General features: G+C 43.3%; 1 protein-coding gene across 1 annotated transcript in view; it reads left to right on the top strand.

Moving 5' to 3' along the window:
• Positions 1–444: 444 nt before the first annotated feature.
• atrnl1b (attractin-like 1b) overlaps positions 445–18,464 on the top strand; it is a 65,922-nt gene continuing 47,902 nt past the window's right edge. The window contains exons 1-17 of the mRNA XM_085762377.1: positions 445–1,863; positions 5,179–5,262; positions 6,571–6,684; positions 6,800–6,928; positions 7,231–7,439; positions 8,708–8,882; positions 9,728–9,815; positions 10,754–11,015; positions 11,735–11,918; positions 12,011–12,165; positions 12,463–12,547; positions 13,509–13,723; positions 13,837–13,955; positions 14,219–14,351; positions 15,289–15,476; positions 16,814–17,027; positions 17,981–18,172. Coding sequence (XP_085618503.1) covers positions 1,610–1,863; positions 5,179–5,262; positions 6,571–6,684; positions 6,800–6,928; positions 7,231–7,439; positions 8,708–8,882; positions 9,728–9,815; positions 10,754–11,015; positions 11,735–11,918; positions 12,011–12,165; positions 12,463–12,547; positions 13,509–13,723; positions 13,837–13,955; positions 14,219–14,351; positions 15,289–15,476; positions 16,814–17,027; positions 17,981–18,172 — 2,800 coding nt within the window. The 5' untranslated portion in view covers positions 445–1,609. The remainder of the gene's footprint in view (positions 1,864–5,178; positions 5,263–6,570; positions 6,685–6,799; positions 6,929–7,230; positions 7,440–8,707; positions 8,883–9,727; positions 9,816–10,753; positions 11,016–11,734; positions 11,919–12,010; positions 12,166–12,462; positions 12,548–13,508; positions 13,724–13,836; positions 13,956–14,218; positions 14,352–15,288; positions 15,477–16,813; positions 17,028–17,980; positions 18,173–18,464) is intronic.

Genomic DNA, 18,464 nt, shown 5'->3' with positions numbered 1-18,464 from the left:
CATAGAGCAAGCAGCTGGGGTGGACAGGGCATGAAGCCTGATCCAGATTTTTAAATGAGAAGGCAAGAGTGATGTGTTTACACCCCCTATTTTTTTCTCTCATAAATATACGGTATATATTCTTGTTCACTTTTTATGTCAGACATTAAACAAAAAATATTAATAATAGCATAGGCTTGTGTTTTTTATACAGTTGATGAAACACGTCTTGAAAGGACCTTTAATTTAATTTGGAAATCTCCTATTATTTTTTATTATTTACTAATTGCAATGTAAATACATATGTATATTTATATGCTCTTCTTGTGAGTGTGTTGTTGTTGTGGATCCCTGAGGTGAAAGTTTTTAAATGCCGCATAGGACAACGCCGTCGCTTTTTCCCTTACTGCCCCTTTAAACAGAGCCAGCGAGCAGCGGCCCAGTGCGCATGCGCAGGTTGTGTTTAGTTTTCTCCAACCTGAGGAGCTGTCTAGTGTCGCTGCGCTAGGAAATCCATCGCTGCCAGTTCTTGTCATGTTTTGAGAGCAACAGCGCGGCTCGTGTGTGTGTGTGTGTTTGGTTTTATAATTTCCCCCCTCTCTCTCTTACACCACCACGCTGTTGTGTTGGCTACACGACAGTTTCGTCCGGAGGAGCTTTTTATTTGCTGTGTGTTGTTGTTTGGTGGTGGTAGTAGTCAGTAGTAGTGGGGGTAAAAGACCAGTGGATCCAACAAGAGTTCAAAGTGGTTGCTCAATGCCCCCCTATAGTCGGCAGGATCAGCCCTCCAGCTCCCACATCTCACCACATCCATGTTGACTGCGGCAGCCCCTCGCACTGACTGGGTCCAGGGCTCCAAACACCACCCGGCAGCAGCAGAAGCTCCAGCAGCTCAGCCCTTTTGTTCTTGTGAGTGGACGAGCTCCGGCTGCTGCGGTGTGACGGCGGCTCACGGACGGGACTGTCTATAAGTATGTTCCGGTGTCCATCCATCCCTGTTTGAGTCCGCCGAGGGATTGTTTACGCGTTTAAAATGGCTGCTGAAACGGCATTTGGACGAGAATGGTCTTGAATCAATGCAGTAACGTTACATTACATTGCATTGCATTACATTACATTACCCCAGCACCAGATGCCAAAAACTGCCCGTTAGCTAACGTTAACGCTAACGTTACAACACAGGGGCAAACAAATGACGGTTTTAGCTAAGCCCCGGTTAGCTGCGTTTATTAGCTTTAATAGATGATACGCCGCTTTTTTTCCTGCTCGGTTTCTTCCAACAAGAGGTTGAAGGGATTTCCTCCCACTCCAAGTCTATGCATGCGGTTGTAAACCGAGCAGCTTTTCAAGACAGTAACTAGCTAACACTGCAGTTTCTTTAGCCATTTTTTTCCTCCTGGAGCAGGCTCAGCTGGGACTTCAATTGAGTATGCACAGGACTCAACGAATATGCAGGACTTCTTTGTGAAAAGTACAATAATAACAGCCTGAGAAGCCAGGGCTTTCTCCCCCCAACACCCCCCCAAAAAGCAGACCCAAAGGCCCCGGTCTTCTTCTTTCACTCGGCTCGGTCGACCGACCTGGGGGTTGGGGGTGAAAGAAGGAAGGAGGGTGGTGGTGGAGGGCAAAAATGGATCCAGGGGGGAAATGTAAAACGAAACTCTTTCTTTTTGGACCCAAAGTAGCCGCCACCCACAGCGACCTGCGGGGTATCAACAGATACTTGGTGGTGTATGTTTTGTTTTACTTCGTGCTGTTCACTCACGCCTCACCGGCCAAACCGTGTGACAAGAACTGCCTCTCTGGAAAATGTGTAAACGGATCCTGCGTCTGTGACCGAGGATGGGTTGGAGACCAGTGCCAACACTGCCAGGGGAGGTTCAAGTAAGTGTGGCCCCGTGCACTTCAATCTTTAGCTCTTTACTAAAGCCAGCAGTCATTTGTTTGCACACTTCAAAATAGAAATAACAGTACAGCCACCAAAAGTAGGTTTGGATCCAATCCGATCCTGTTGCTGTAGAGATGATTGGTTGTCATAGACCTGCGTGCATCTCATTTCAGTGGGAGATGGGTGACAGTGAGGGGTCCCCACGATACAACACTGTCACTTTCTGATGTTATAGTAATTTTTAAACATTTACATATACTGCCTATGTGATTTAGTACCATTTTACCAACTGCTAGTTATGTCCTGAAAAGAAAACCGATCATGTTTGACTAATAAGCTAAAGTTTTCAGTCTGCTCATTCCACCTAAAATATTTTTTGTTTCTTGTAAAATGAGATAGTCAAACAGAAAGTACAGAAATAGTACTCCAGGGCCAAAAGCTTTGATTTGTATTTGCAATTTATGTGATATGAGATCAATAATAAGTGTCTGTGATTTGATGAGAAATGTCCACTCAAAATATCAGGACTCTATGCTGTATTGTTTTTGCCCACCCCTAGTTAAGACAAATCAAAACCCATTTACACCATTTGATTAGAGTGAATTTTAACCATATTGTTGAATCAACCTCAACAGTCCAGGTGTCAAGATGTCAGGCTGATCTCAGCTGAGAAAATGTGACAATTTCTACATGGGTTGAAAGCCAGTATTATGTGTATTATATTCAGTGTTTTCAGTTGCATATGATCATAAGCTTTCAAGTAAGGGTTGATCTCTTTATTGATGAATCTGCACAGTTATTGTATTAACTGGGTGGTCAGTAAAATGTCAAAAAAAAGTGCAACACAGTTTCTGACAACTTCAGGTAACTATTCAAAATGTTTGATTCATTTGGTCATTCAGTTATTCAACTAATTGTTTTTATTGGAAATGTCTCACTTTGCCTGTAGCCTTTCTCCCTCATCTAATTTCATCAGTTACAGTTTGCACAAGTGTTAACCACACACCTCATGCTTATTTTCACATTTATTTAGTTTCCATCATGTTATGTTTAGATTCATGTCAGGTTCAAACCCACATAAGAAAAGAAAGTGATTTTAAACAGTATGTCAACAAGATGAGAAGACTCCATTATGCACTGTGTATTGACTTAAGACTTGATTCACATTAATTCCAAGTAAAATCCTTTAATAAACACAGGCACAAAGGAAACATCTGATCTTGCATTTGATCTCAGGCCTGTGTGGTGAAAGAGTTAAAGGATGTTTTTCATATAAGTTGGTAGAATATGCCTGTTGATCAGCACAGATACTGTATACATGCCATGGACAGCGAAAGATGGAAGAAGCTAAAGGGAGAGTGAAAATCAGTGGTTGGTGGTGGGAAGAGAGAAAAAAAAAGTACCCAAAGAATGAATGTTCAAACATCTATGTAATAGTAATGATAATATTCACTTTGATTGTGAGTGTTGACAGGAGCGTCTGATGGCCTTTCAGGACACCTCAGGTGCACTTTGTGGTGCAGAAGCACCTTGATCACAGTAATTACCATTGCTCCTGATGTGTCTGAGGTTTTGTAGAGGTTGTCATCAGGCGTGTTGTCCAAGGGAATAACCTCCATCACAGAGAGACATACTGAAATGTGAGACTGTCACTGTCGGTGTCTCAGTGGAATAGAGACGTGCAGCCAGGTTAATACATGAACATCAGTGACATGGGTGACGGGAACACACGCACCGTCTTGACATGCCTTGCACAGGATAGTATTTCCCTGGGAAGTCCAAAGTGCAGCATGAAAAATTCATCATTCGTGGGTGTATAGGGAGCTCAAACTCACTCCTGGTTGTATTCATCTGGGTGTTTGAATCACAAGTGTGCACGAAAAGCAATATAAAACACGCCTTTGCAATGGTGTAGTCACATCATCGCATCTTCATGAGATATGTCAACCCATCTTTAAACCATTATCATGTCAAAACACGAGTTAAAAGTAATATTATGTCATGTAATTCATCCAGAATGACTTTTTAGGACATTAAAGGGAACTACCACTCAGTTCCTGTGTTGCTCAGACCACCCATTAGAGCTCAGAATGTGTTTGTGAACGCTTTCAAACTCAAAATGATGATAATAATAAAAAACTTCTGTCGTTCTGTGGTGTCATAAAAAAAAGTAATTTCCGAACGTCATCGTCTGTCGTGTGGATTCATAGATTATTTGCCTCAACTCTGACACTCAAATGAGTTTTTAATCAAAGCACAAGCTGTCGCAAAAACCAGAAAATGCATCGCTGTGTCGACAAAACGGGTTTGAGATAATCTGTCTCCTCGTCATTTTCAATTGATTCTGAGGCAGATCACAGCACAGTCCTGTGGGTGGGATGCGTACAACTCAGAAGTTTTCTTGTGATTATGAGGCGGTGATGAATCTCTATTTAAAAGTCATCTGTCTTTGTTACACATACCGCCGCGGCCTTTTGTGTGGAAGAATGCTCTGCTGGAAATTGTTTCCGGTGTGAGAGTGGGGGCACGGCGGCAGAGAGGAGGAGGCAGATGAGCCTTTTCAAGAGACAGCTGATTGAATCTTTTGGTTGGCTCGTGCTGACCCTGGGCTGGCTGCCAGCTTTTCTCCCCTCTTATCTTAGATTCTGGTAATTGAATGCAGCAAGTGACACTATAGTTGGACACCTGAGTCACTGGTGATTTTGCAGCAGGACAAGAGCTCAGTCTTTATTCTGCTATTAAAGTAAAAGTTTTCATCAGTTTTTTTTCTTTCTTCCAAAACCTATAGGCTCTCGTTTAAGAATCTGAAAAAGGTTTAAATCCAGGAATTAAATGGTACTTTTCAGTCTGGGAATCTGCAGTTTAGTTTGATCTACAGCTTTTACCACTTCACAGTCTGTTATGTAGGACGTCTGCTCCACCAGAAAGGATTCACTGTGTCTCTGCAACTAGAAAGCAATGCAACAAATAGGGTAATTACCGTGGTCATGGATGTTTTCCGGGTTTATGGTTTTATCTTGGAATGCTTCCTTCCTAACGGCAAACAAATTTCATCCACCAGCTGACCTTGTGTTGAAAGCAGTCTGCCCACACTTTACGGTGCGATAGATAAGCTGGTTAAACACTCAGAGGAGATAAAACTGAGTTATTTTTATGATGAATTATAAATCTTAGATAGTACACATACCAATGTACGAATGGACAGGCACAGGATTGTTTTTTTTGTTGTTGTTTTAATGCAGATCTCATTTATTTAACTTGAACTCATCTCAGGACATGTGTCAATGACTTTTTTTATTTCATTTTTTCAGGTTAATGGAGCCCTCAGGATACCTCACTGATGGTCCAATCAACTACAAGTACAAGACAAAGTGCACCTGGCTCATTGAGGGCTAGTAAGTACTTTTGGGTAATGTTTTACTGAAACTGAGCACGCAGGACCAATTTTAATTATACAGCGTGAAGACATTGATGCCATTAAATTAAGCTGATCAGCATTTCATTTTTTAAACTTTTACTTTTATCAACATTTCATGGAGGATAGAACATGAGCTCTTGCTGGGTATCAACAAACTTCAGAGAGAGACAGAGCGACTGGGTCAGTTCATTATGCAGGATTTCAGCATTAATGCCCAATTTAAGAGAGAAGGAGAAAGAGGGAGAGAAAAACTTTGTCAGTATCCGTTTCCTGTGAGTAACACTCCTTTTTCCTTCAGTATTTTCCTCCCTTGTCTTTCTGTAGACAAAGGCTTAGGTAATCTTTTCCATGGAGTGTATATAATTGACAATCCCTGTAAAATGGTCCACTGTAAGGGGATTTCTGCAGACAGCTTTTTTTTTTTTTTACATGAAACTAATAAAACCCCAAAAGAGCCAGAAATCATCTTTATATAAGCCTTCAGGGCTAACTCCCAGATAATGAGAGAGAAGTGACACATCATCGTTAAGGGTCCAGGAGCCCAGACATCCCATGTCATAACATAACAATATGTCATAAAGAGCTGAATCAAGTTCCATTGAGGTGGTGGAACATGGATGAAACCACACCACATCTTTCCACCCTCACACCTTTTCCCCAGTGCTATTTTAACATAGTCAAGTTAGTGTTTGTTTTTGGAGTTGAAGGCATTGTAAAGTTAACCTACAACCTCTTTGTTACTCCTCACTCTTATTAGCATTGGTGAAAATCTGAATTACTATCACTAGTAAGGGTATAATAAGTTCAAATAATCGGCATAGGTTCAGTTACTGTATGCCAATATAGATGTTGTACTTTTGTTACTCACACAATGTCATGTAAAAAAATCTCTCTGACATTTTGAGGTCGCAGAATGTTTTTTCTGATGAGTTGGGATTTTAATGAGCAATCTGAAAGATAGAGGAAGAATCCCAGGACCTATTGATGCATTTAATTGTCAATTCAATGGCAAATAAAAGTTGCCTGTGGCCACGCACAAAGCTATTAATGACACTTGGTGAATATAAATAAGGTAATTTGTTAGGTTTTTGTGCAGTTAGAGCAAGAGTGGAACACCAGGAGACAATGACAGTGAAACAAAATCACTCCATTAGTACCTCTCTCTATTAAAAACCACAGTTCAGGTTCAGCCTGCAGGGATCTAAAGACTGTGAGTAGCTTTATAGGTGTATGTCTTGGTCAAATGTTAAAACCTAAACCATTTCTTTTGTCCCTTCTCCTACAGTCCAAATGCAGTTCTTCGGTTAAGATTTAACCACTTTGCCACAGAATGTAGTTGGGATCATATGTACGTCTACGATGGAGACTCAATATATGCTCCACTGGTCGCTGTTTTCAGGTGAGTGGATGTTGTCCGAGCCCATCTGTTCAATGTGTTCATGTTTTATGATGCAGTTCATCAATATAAATCTAAGTTGTGATTCCTGATGGCAATGACACTTTTTTCCGTGCAGTGGCCTCATCGTGCCAGAGATACGAGGGAATGAGACGGTTCCTGAGGTGGAGACGACTTCAGGCTACGCACTACTACACTTTTTCAGTGATGCTGCCTACAACCTGACAGGATTTGAAATATTTTACTCGTGAGTATCAAGATGCTACTTTTGAACTTAAACTGGATGTAAAATATAACCTTACATTGTATTTGTGTCAGTAACAAAAAGACAAGCAGGAGAGGTTTTCTGCAGCACTCTTACCTACAGCAACAATCAGTGACCTCCTCAGTAGTTATTTTTCTGTGCCAAATCTTTTTTATCCCTTTTTATGCTTCTCAAATCTGCCAACCCCTAGAAGATACTCATTAAGCTCCCCCAGTTCCCAAATAAAGGCTCATGTGGCCTAAATAATGCAAACGGCAATTGAGTGAAAATGTCTCTTTGTCCAGGATCAACTCTTGTCCCAATAACTGCTCTGGCCATGGGAAGTGCACTCCCGGGAACTCTGTCGCCAGCAGAGTGTACTGTGAATGTGACAAGTACTGGAAAGGCGAGGCATGCGACATCCCTTACTGCAGGAACAACTGCGGCAGCCCCGACCACGGCTACTGCGACCTGACCGGGGAGAAGCTGTGTGTCTGCAACGACAGCTGGCAAGGTAAGAGTCGGCTTTTTGTCCTAATGCAACAGTTGGCTAGAAACGTCAGGATCATTTAGAATGACTGCACATGTACAGAAGAGCGTCGGAGATATAATTCTTAGTGATGAAATTATCCACCAAATAAAAATTCAGAGTGTAGCAGGCCAGCATGTAGCCATTAGCAAGATTTAAGCCCATAAATGGTATTACAGAGCACGACCAGATGTTATCTAACTCCGGAACCCAAAGGCAAATGTGGTCGAGGTTTGATAGCATCCAATTTCTTCTGAATCCAGCTTTATATCAGATAATTCAACTTGAAATAATTAATGGAATGAATCAGATAAGATAAAATTAGTCTTTTATTGCCTGGAAGTTGAGGAATTCGTAGTATTAGAGCAGAAAAGTGGGCTGGTGTCCACTCAGATACTATAAACAAAAGATAAATGGTAGATAAATAATATGATATACCTTATTAAATCTATTATGGCTCAGGTTTCAGCTGTTTGGAGTTATAACTGGTTAAAACTGGTTATTAAAGAATGGAAACTCCTAAGATTGAGAGTCAGAGAAACAGTAGAAAATACAGACAAAATGATTCAAGTTAATACTATGAATGAAGAGGAGTATCCCTCGGATAACAGTTCACCTTCTCTGCATTTCCCACAGTCAAATCACAGACTGATTGAATCATTCGTTGTGTTCAATCACAAATCGTTCCTCCCACGAGCAACGCAGCGATTGTGCAGCAGGACGCAGTGAAGAATGTTTCAGCAGACGAGCGCGAGCAGCTGTGTTGCTCTGCTGTGTCATAATGCCGCTCGGCAACGCGTCGATAAGACCCCGTGACAGTGCGTTATTATTGTGCGCCTCCAGCTGGAGGGGGAAGCAAATGCTTTAGCGTGATGAAACTTGACAGAATCATTAGCGGAGACATGCGCTTTTTCAGCGCGGCCTTCACTCGGTCAGTTTAACATATTCACAGCTCCCTGCCTGTCGTGTTTGCTTAAGGAGCGGCCATGCTTTTGTTTCGGTCCAAGAGTGGCATGTCTGCCCCTCATTGTTCCACTGATGAGGCATGAGAATATGCATCAGATGCTGCTGATACTTTACAATCCTGAAAGGGATTGAAAACACATATAACAACAATGTCTTTTATCCTAAAATAGTGCAGCTATGAGGAGAAACAGCATCTTTATTTTGGGAGAAGTGCACCTGTAATCATGAGGTGACATTGTTTATTTCCAACAGTGTCTTCAGCTGTCACTCCTCTCTTCTTCTCATAGGTCCCGACTGCTCTCTCACCGTTCCTTCAACCGAATCCTTCTGGGTCCTACCGAGCGTCAAGCCCTTCGGCACGTCACTCGCCAGGGCGTCCCATAAGGCCGTGGTGCAGGAAAAGGTCATGTGGGTGGTGGGCGGTTACACCTTCAACTACAGCTCCTTCCAGATGATTCTCAAGTAAGCAGCATGGCAACGGCATCGTCTTATTATTACGCTGTGTTTCAGTTTGTTCAGTCAGATCAACAAACACCGGCGCTCTCCCTTCAGACAAACACAGCTTTATTCCTGTTTGCATGTACATGGTCTTTATTGACCTTTCTTTACACTAACAAAAGCACCAGATGAAACGCTGACCCTGTCCTTATTTTCACTTCTCACATTCTGTATATGTCAAAGCAGTGATTGAATCAGGAGGAAGTGCTGTTGGCTTATCAATGTATCTGTTACGTAAGTCCCCTCAGAAAACCTCAACCCACTTTGTGCTAACTGTTTCCCTCTGTGTTGGGTGCAGTGCAAGCGCAGATACATGTTCGACATTCACTTAGTCGGACTGAGAACATAGCATGTAGTTGAGCTTGCTGCAGGTAGGACGCAGGCCTGACGTCTGTCCCCACTCGTGTCCTTCAAGCTCTCTCCATCTGCTCAGTGTTTGCTCATCACCAGGTGCTATTACCCCTGTGCTCGGAAAAAGCATCTTGTGTGAATCACCGGTGTGTGATGACCTGAGTAGGTGCCACTTTTTTTTTCCTTTTTATTTTTGTGAATGCCTGCAGACATGCACTTATCTGTGTTAATCAGTGTGCAAAACCTCAAGCTTATCAAAGGGACTTTTTGTGTGACCTCTAGACTAAATTGCTACCTTTGGCATGGAGGAAACCTCTATCTTGCGCACGACCTGATTTAATCAGCTGATCATACAGTACAAATACGTTTAAAGTCACAGAGGTGCAAACGTAACGTCCTCTGTGGTCTGTGCACATTTTCATATGCATTCGAGTGTGTAATGATCTGTTGCTCTGCAGCTACAACCTGGAGAGCGGCACCTGGAACACAGTCCCCACCAACAGCGGGCCCGTGCCAAGATACGGCCACTCACTGGCCACCCACCAGGTAAACACACATCCACGGATACCACTCCTCAAACTCTCAGGAAGACAGAGGGAATTTAGAGTCCTACAGCTGTTGGTATAAGGAAAGGAGAATTAGATGTGTCAAGTTAACACAATTTTATTTGTGTAGCACCAATTCATAACAGAAGTTATCTCAAGGCAGTGTTGAAATAGAGCTAGACCTTCTCTTTGTAATAGTGTTTACAGAGACCCACCAGTTCCCACCAGGAGCAAGTGAACAAGGCTATAGCGGTGTGGAACAACTTCCTTTTAAAGACAGAAACCTTGATCAGAACCAGCCACAGGCTACCAAAAAGCTATACAATTTGACTCTTGCAGAAGTTTTCAACTTGAAATAGCTTATTTTAAAGGGATAGTTCAACATTTTGGCAAATTGGCCATAATCCCTATAGTTTTAGGAGTGGCTTTGTTACCTTTAAGCAACTCCGTCTCATAACGTTCCATTATTATCTCATAGCATGGTGAATGTGCAGGTCACAACTTGTCCACCAGAGCGTTGTGGAGTTGTTGGATTGTGTGAGTTTGATGAGAGAAACCAAGAAATCCCATGAGCCTCCGTAGCGTAGCTCTGAACAGCTCACGGCTCTGCTCTGCCGTTTTAAAAATAGCTTGCACCAACAATTAAAGGTAACAAACCTACTGCTATGACTAAAGGGATTATGGCCATGGGACAATTTGCCAAAATGTTGAACTATCCCTTTAACTTGTTATCTAAATGACCAAAGGGACATTTTCAAACCCTCATGACTAAACTGCTTTTATTTTTAGAAAGAAGGCCAGTTCTAATATTAGAAGTCCGGTATACTTCCTCTTTAAGATGACTAAGCTGTACAGTGGTTGCAGCTCTGTCTATAAACAGAGCGCTGTGCTTGACATGGTTGCAAAGGCACTGACATCAGTCTGTCCTCCTCTTGTCAGGACGACATCTACATGTTCGGTGGGAAGCTGGAGGCCGGCTGGGGGAACGTGACAGACGAGCTGTGGGTGTTCAACATCCCCAGCCGGACGTGGCAGCGCAGGAACCCCGTGGTCGGCCCCCCGGCCCAGGCGCAGATCTACGCCGTGGAAGGCCACTCGGCCCACTGCGTCCTGCTGGAGAGCGGCGAGGCCATCATGCTGCTCATCTTTGGCTACTCCCCTATATACAGCTACATAAGCAACGTTCAGGAGTACAACCTGAGTGAGTCAAAGCAGTTGTAGCACATTTAAAATGCAAGACTCTTTATTTCACTCTGTCAGCTCAGATTTCTCTCCCATTTGACATTTGTTACATTGTTGGAATAAGTGTCCATTTGGAAATTAAACTCAACTTTCATCACAAAAAGAAGTAGGAGTGAGATAGATGAAAAAAATAATTAATTTCAGTTCTGAAGAGGATCCGACTTAAATTCTGAATGTTTCTACATAGAAATAATTTCACGCATAGCACATTTTTGAGGAGCAGTGCTGCCTCTTAGGGGTTTTAAAGTACCAAAAGACATTGCCAGTGTCTCCAGTTTGCAGTAATATTCAGTGCAAGTCTCCAAACAAGGGCTAACACAAGCATTTCTTTGTATTATATGTTGATGTAACACTGAGCTCAATTTCAAGTGCTTCCAGTTTTTTATTGAAAACCTGCCAGAACAACAGCAACAGCAGAAAGAAAGAACAACTCTCACAAGATATTAGAAGCTGAGAAGCACTGTGGCCTATTTTTCTGTGAGTCAATGAGATGTAACCAAGAAATCATTTAGTGCACACAATGAAACAGTGCTTCCCATTCCTGCCAATCTGTTACCATTAAGATTTTATGCATGGAGAGTCTAGCTGTCCCAGAGAGATGAAAATGCTTCCATCAAGTGATTCTTTTTAAAAAGACTATAATGTACTAAAAACTCCACATTCATGTGTTCTTGTCAGGATCCAACATATGGTTGGTGCCTGAGACCAAAGGTGCGATTCCCCAGGGCGGTTACGGCCACAGCAGCACGTACGACAGCTCCAGCGGCAGCGTGTACGTCCACGGGGGATACAAGGCTCTGCCAGCCAACAAATACGGCCTGGTCGACGACCTCTACCGCTACGACGTCAACACCCGCACATGGTAAACCAACACATACTCTGTCGCTTTATTCATTCATGTTGTTCTTGTTGGATGGTCCCTGACACACTTCATCATCACACACATGTTTTCAGGTTCATCCTGAGAGAGAGCAGCTTTCCACGCTACCTGCACTCAGCTGCGCTCCTCAGCGGCACCCTGCTCTTCTTCGGAGGCAACACACACAACGACACATCGCTCAGCAACGGGGCCAAGTGTTTCTCTGCTGACTTCCTCTCTTATGACATCGGTAGGACTCATATGATTCTTGACATCATGCCATCTGATTTGAGTGTGCTGATATCCAACTTAAAATGGACAAACTTGTATGTTATACATGAAGCCTTTTAATTAGTTCATTTTCAAGTGTCGTCTAGTAAGATTTAAGTATTGATGAAGTGATTTCGTACTAATGATATGCTAACTGCTTTTTAAAATAGTTTAAACAGCATTTGATTGAAGTTTGAAGGGTTGTAGTAATCAGAACAAGCCGGCACACACACAAACCAAACACTGTGTGACATGTTTGTTCTGCTGCTCTCCTCAGCCTGTGATGAGTGGAGGCTCCTGCCTAAACCAGACCTGCACAGGGACGTTAACCGCTTTGGTCACTCCGCTGTGGTCAGCAATGGGTGAGTCTCTTCTCAAAACACTCTGGACAGGTGTCGCATACAGAGAAATCCTCTGTTAAAGGGATAGTTCACTCAAAATTGAAATTTAATCTAACCCACTCATTATCTACTCCCCCTCATGTGGACTAAGGGCTGGGAGAAGTTTCAGAGTCCTCCGTGGCTTCTCTGAGTTACAGGGGGTCTCGGCGTAGCAGTGCATGTCAATATAACGGTTGCAAATGGATACCAACTGTCTTCGTAACAAAAAGACACACCAAAAAAACATCCAAATACCTCCATACTGCTCGTATGTAATGTCCGTCTTGTATTGAAGCCCCAAAATGCTTAAATTAAATGAGTCTATATTTCAAGCTTGTTTGTAACGGAAGCTTCTCGAAGCTCCTCTTCCTGGTCCGTCCAAATCTCGCGAGATATAGACTTATTTAATTTTTTTCGGGACAATTTTGCATTTCGGGGCTTCAATACAAGACGGACATTACATACGAGCAGCATGGAGGTATTTGGATGTTTTTTGGTGTGTCTTTTTGTTACGAAGACAGTTGGTATCCATTTGCAACCGTTATATGAACATGCACTGCTACGCCGAGACCCCCTGTAACTCAGAGAAGCCACGGAGGACTCTGAAACTTCTCCCAGCCCTTAGTCAACATGGGGGTGAGTAGATAATGAGTGCAATTTGATTTTTGGGTGAACTATTCTTTTAAATTCAGTTTTATGATTATCTTGTAATGACGATGTAAAAGGAAAACATTGCACAAAAAAAAGTAAGTGTGCATTCTTTGATTACATATCCATGTACTGGAATAAAATATTCATTGCACTGGAAATGTAATGCAGTACTTTATGAAGCGTTTTCATAAGCTAAACTCTACGATGTATCACAATACTGTACAGCTGTCAACATGATCTTTTTATTAAACCTCCTTATTCACCTTTTGCTCTGGTGTCTGCTCCTCACCAGGTCCATGTATGTGTTTGGGGGTTTCTCCGGCGTGCTGCTCAACGATGTTCTTGTTTACCGACCCCCGAGCTGCCAGGCCTTCTTGGCAGAGGAGGGCTGCATGGCGGCTGGGCCGGGGGTCCGCTGCGTCTGGAGTAGAGGCCGCTGTTTCCCCTGGGAGCCCAGCATGGCTAACGGCAGCCTCGCTCCTGCCCCATTCTGCCCCCCTAAACCCGGTGAGAATCACATCCAAGCCACCTTTTCTTGTTTTTGAGAAAAGACAAAAAAGTCTTTGGACCTAACACAAACTAAAACACTCAGTCTCGCTCTCTGTTGTGTCTCTTTTCAGTGACGGTGGACGAGCGCTGCTACCGGTTCTCAGACTGTGCCAGCTGTACAGCCAACACCAACGGGTGCCAGTGGTGTGATGACAAGAAGTGCATCTCCGCCTCCAGCAACTGCACATCTGTGAGTGAGCCAACAGGGGGCGGCAGAGCACTTCTGCTCTTTTGCTCAGCTCCTTGAAATGCTTTCGCTTAGAAAGACACACAAACAGCTACATTTTCACAATATTTTGGGAGCTGAGGAAATCAAAATCAAAATGTGATATTGTTATTAGCGATAGCAATGTCCCACACTCCTCCTGCAGCAGGACAAAGGTGACCCTTTTTCCTCACTATTTACATTGACAGAATAATGAACACTTCTTGTCCTCTCCTCTCCTGCCGTAGAACGTGAAGAACTTCACTGAGTGTCCAGTGCGGAACGAGCAGGTGTGCAGCAAGCTCGCCAACTGCAAGAGCTGCTCGCTGAATCCCAACTGTCAGTGGGACCAGAATCAGCCAGAGTGCCACGCTTTGCCTGGTGAGACAGAAAGACACCGGAGCCTGAAGCCCAGTTTTTCTAAACACACGAACGGCACACACCCTTTTATCAGAAGGCTTTGGATTCAGGTCTCGCGCGCACACACACACACAGAGGTTTTTAGTTTGAACGCTAGAAATTGATTGAGAGTGAGCACTTCTTAACACAAAACAGTCACCTAGGTTTAAATTATTTTTTCTGACGCCGCTGACGTTCGGACCTGAGGGGAATATTTAAACAAATATTCATTGATTTTTGCTTAACTCAACCAACTATGAGGCTTTTTATGAGGCTACAGTACATCTTATTTACACATAGCATCTTGTATTTGCAGGGATGTGCTTTCAAGATGTCATCCCGATGTTGTTTATCAAGTCTGGCAGTATATTTAGTTTACCTCTCATCCTCTCCACCACCCCCCGCCCCCTCCCTCTTCTCAAATGTTGACTCTGGCTCAATCCAAAGAAATGGTGCTGTCACTTTATCCATAATTTGCAGTTCATGAAGCCTTGTCGCCTAAGGGCTTGATGCAGCAGTGGGAGCTGCAAATCATATCTGTGTGTGTGTGTGTGTTTTCCTGATGCCTGAGAGGGAGTCGGTGCACGATTCTCACACATACAATGCATGCATCCAAATGAGCAAACAACATTTCATGACACATAGTAAGTCTGCCCCCGAAAATCTCGTCACTTCGTCTCTCTAAGGCAAGTAAGAGCAGATTACACTCCTGCTTAATCTCTGACATCCACACACACACACACACACACACACACACATAGAGTATCCACTAAATCTTTCATCCCCTGTGGTGTGCAATCTGATTTAATTTTTTCTCTCATGTTGTCTTTTTTTTTTGCGTGTGTGCGTGTTTTCAATAACGTCTAACTGATCTGGGCCCAGTGTCGTCATCTTGTCGTCACTCTGTCTTTCCCTCCAGCCCAACAGTGCAGTGAGGGTTGGAGCCAGGTGGGGGAGGCCTGCCTGAGGATCAACTCCAGCCGCGAGAGTTACGACAACGCCCAACACTACTGCAAGAACCTGAACGGAAACATCGCCTCGCTCACCACCTCCAAACAAGTGGACTTTGTGCTGGAGGAGCTGCAGAAGCTCCAGCAACAAGACAAGGTAAACATAAACAAATAAGTGAATGATTGAGACGGAGCTGCCGGGATCAGGTTCATCCTCACAACTTATGATTGTGTCTTGTTGTGTGGCTGGCAGCAGAAAACGGAGTGATTATCTACCGGTCGGTAAATCAGACTTATGAATTTCAAGGTGATTTTCCCCTGATCAGTTTTGTTCTCGTGTAGTGCTCTGTTTTGTCTGATTGCCTCCCTCATGTAATTTTTTTCCCCCTTTCAACTGTTTTTCATCAACTTGTTGTCGACCGGCGGTGCCACAAACGACGTGTTTTGTTTTTGACTGTGACGCAATTACAACTTAAATGCGTTCTTGTTTTTGAGATTCAGCACCTGATGAATCAGACTGTGATTACCGCACCGCACCTCGCCTTGCTTTTGTTTTGCTTGGAATTAGTTTTTACCCACAGTAACACTGCGTTTGTAGTCGTCTGCTTTATATAACAAACCACGGCCAAATGACTTAACGCGTCTACAAACAATCATAAGCACTTAAAAGTATCAAAAACACTTGCTGCTGATTGTGGTTTTGCCTTTAGAGTATAATGTCAAAATTGGCGTCTGCATCTGAAGTTTTCTAATCCACACTTAAAAAGTACACATTCAGCATATCGGCCCATTAATGGAAATCTGTGGTGCAAGTTTGAGATGTGTGTATCAGTTTGTGGCATCAGCTCAAGAGCTTCTAGTCTCCATTTTTTTTTTTTTAGACCCAGGCTTCATCAGCAGATGTCCAGACGTCCAGCACCATAATTGAGAACAGTTTATAAAATATAACCCACAAATTGTAATTTGCTCATAGAGAAAAACAACTAAAAACTCCCAACAGCATCATAATACAATCCTCTTCATCTTTAATGGAAATAATGAAATGCACTTTTTTTTGCCAAACATTCACTCTCTCATCTCGCCACAGCCTCATTGTCTCCATGTAGCGAAGGAAAATTATTGAGTCGACTGATGATTTTCGTTTGGTCATGCCTGCTGCTGTTCCTAAGGATTTCATTTGTTGTCAGTCTGCTGGGATGAAACCAGATTGTTTGCTCCAAACAGAACCTTGACACGCCTTTTCCCATCATTTTCCCATTACATTAAAAGTTGAAACCTGAAGGCAAATAAGTAATCATATCTGTGAAATTATTCTCAGTAGACTTTTAATGGCATCCTTGGTTCCGAGGTATAAATCCAGTAACTATTCATTACTTAAACAGCATGATGGAGCAGAGAGGGAGGCACAATTGAGTATTTTTCTCCCTTTTGAATACCTACTGTTTTTTGTTTTTTTTTGTACGGTATGTTTAGCCCTTTGCCGTGTCTCCACAGCGGCTGTCTCCCTGGGTTGGTCTGAGGAAGATCAACGTGTCATACTGGGGCTGGGAGGACATGAGCCCGTTCACCAACAGCAGCCTGCGCTGGCTGCCAGGCGAGCCCAACGACTCTGGTTTCTGCGCCTACCTGGAGGAGCCGCAGGTGTCAGGCCTGAGAGCCAACCCATGCACCGCCACCGCCCATGGCCTCATCTGCGAAAAAGCCACTGGTGAGAATACACCAGCATAAACTTAAAGGGATAGTTCAACATTTTGGCAAATAGGCCAATTGCCATAATCCCTATAGTCATAGCAGTAGGTTTGTTACCTTTAATTGTCGGTGCAAGCTATTTTTAGAACGGCCGCGGAGCAGAGCCTGGGCTGCTCAGAGCTACGCTACGGAGGCTAATGGGATTTCTTGGTTTCCCTCATCAAACTCATCAAATACACAATCCAACAACTCCAAAACGCTCTGGTGGACAAGTTGTGACCTGCACATTCACCACGCTATGAGATAATAACAGAACGTTACGAGACAAGGCAAGGCAAGGCAATTTTATTTGTATAGCCCGATCTTACAAACAGTTTGTCTCAAAGGGCTTTACATGGTATCGTAACAACATCCTCTGTCCTTAGACCCTCACATCGACTGAGGAAAAACTCCATAGAAAACCCTTTTAACAGGGAGAAATCGGAGAAACCTCAGGGTGAGCAACAGAGGAGGGATCCCTCACCCAGGACGGACAGACGTTCAATAGATGTTGTTACATACAAGACGGTTTACAGTTTATGTCACAGAATGTGCGAAATGTGGTCTCTGCATTTGCCTCGAAAACAACTCTGTTTCATAACGTTCCATTATTGTGCAGGTCACAACTTGTCCACCAGAGAGTTGTGGAGTTGTTGGATTGTGTATTTGATGAGTTTGATGAGGGAAACCAAGAAATCCCATGAGCCTCTGTGGTGTACTGTAGCTCTGAGCAGCTCGCGGCTCTGCACCACCTTTCTAAAAATAGCTTGCACCGACAATTAAAGGTAACGAACCTACTGCTATGACTATAGGGATTATGCCAATTTGCCAAAATGTTGAACTATCCCTTTAATACATGAATGTTACCTCATCTGTTTGGATTTTAATGCCATACAAAAATGATCCTTCTTTTCTATCTCTGCTCCTGTGCAGGAAACCCCAACCAGAGCAGCCGTCCGTCCTGTAAGAAGCCCTGCTCCCTGCACACTAACTGTGCTAACTGCACCAGCCAGGCTATGGAGTGTATGTGGTGCGGCAGTGCACAGCGCTGCGTGGACTCCACTGCCTATGTCATCTCTTTTCCCTATGGCCAGTGTTTGGAGTGGCAGACTGGAGATTGTGTGGGTAAGTGTCTTTTACCGAGCTTAATCTAGATGAGGCTTCTTTGAAGTCTATAGTCTGACATTAAGGTAGCCGGGCACTAAGCTTTCTCAAATTGGCTTCTGTAAGCAGTCAATATTCATCACGGAGAGAAGGAAGGTTAAGGGAGAAAAACAGCTTATAGTGGAAGGTGTTTGTGTCGGAGAGAAAATGGTATTAGTTTCCTGTGATTGGCTTTGGAAGCTGCTTTTGGTTTGTAATGGCCAATTACTCTCGCATATAGTTGACCCAACTGTTAGATTTCCCCACTGGCTGG

Source organism: Trachurus japonicus, chromosome 19 (assembly GCF_045865225.1).
Source record: "Trachurus japonicus isolate A0001 chromosome 19, Traja_1.0".
Lineage (NCBI taxonomy): Eukaryota > Metazoa > Chordata > Actinopteri > Carangiformes > Carangidae > Trachurus > Trachurus japonicus.
This window is presented reverse-complemented; position numbering and strand designations above follow the sequence as displayed.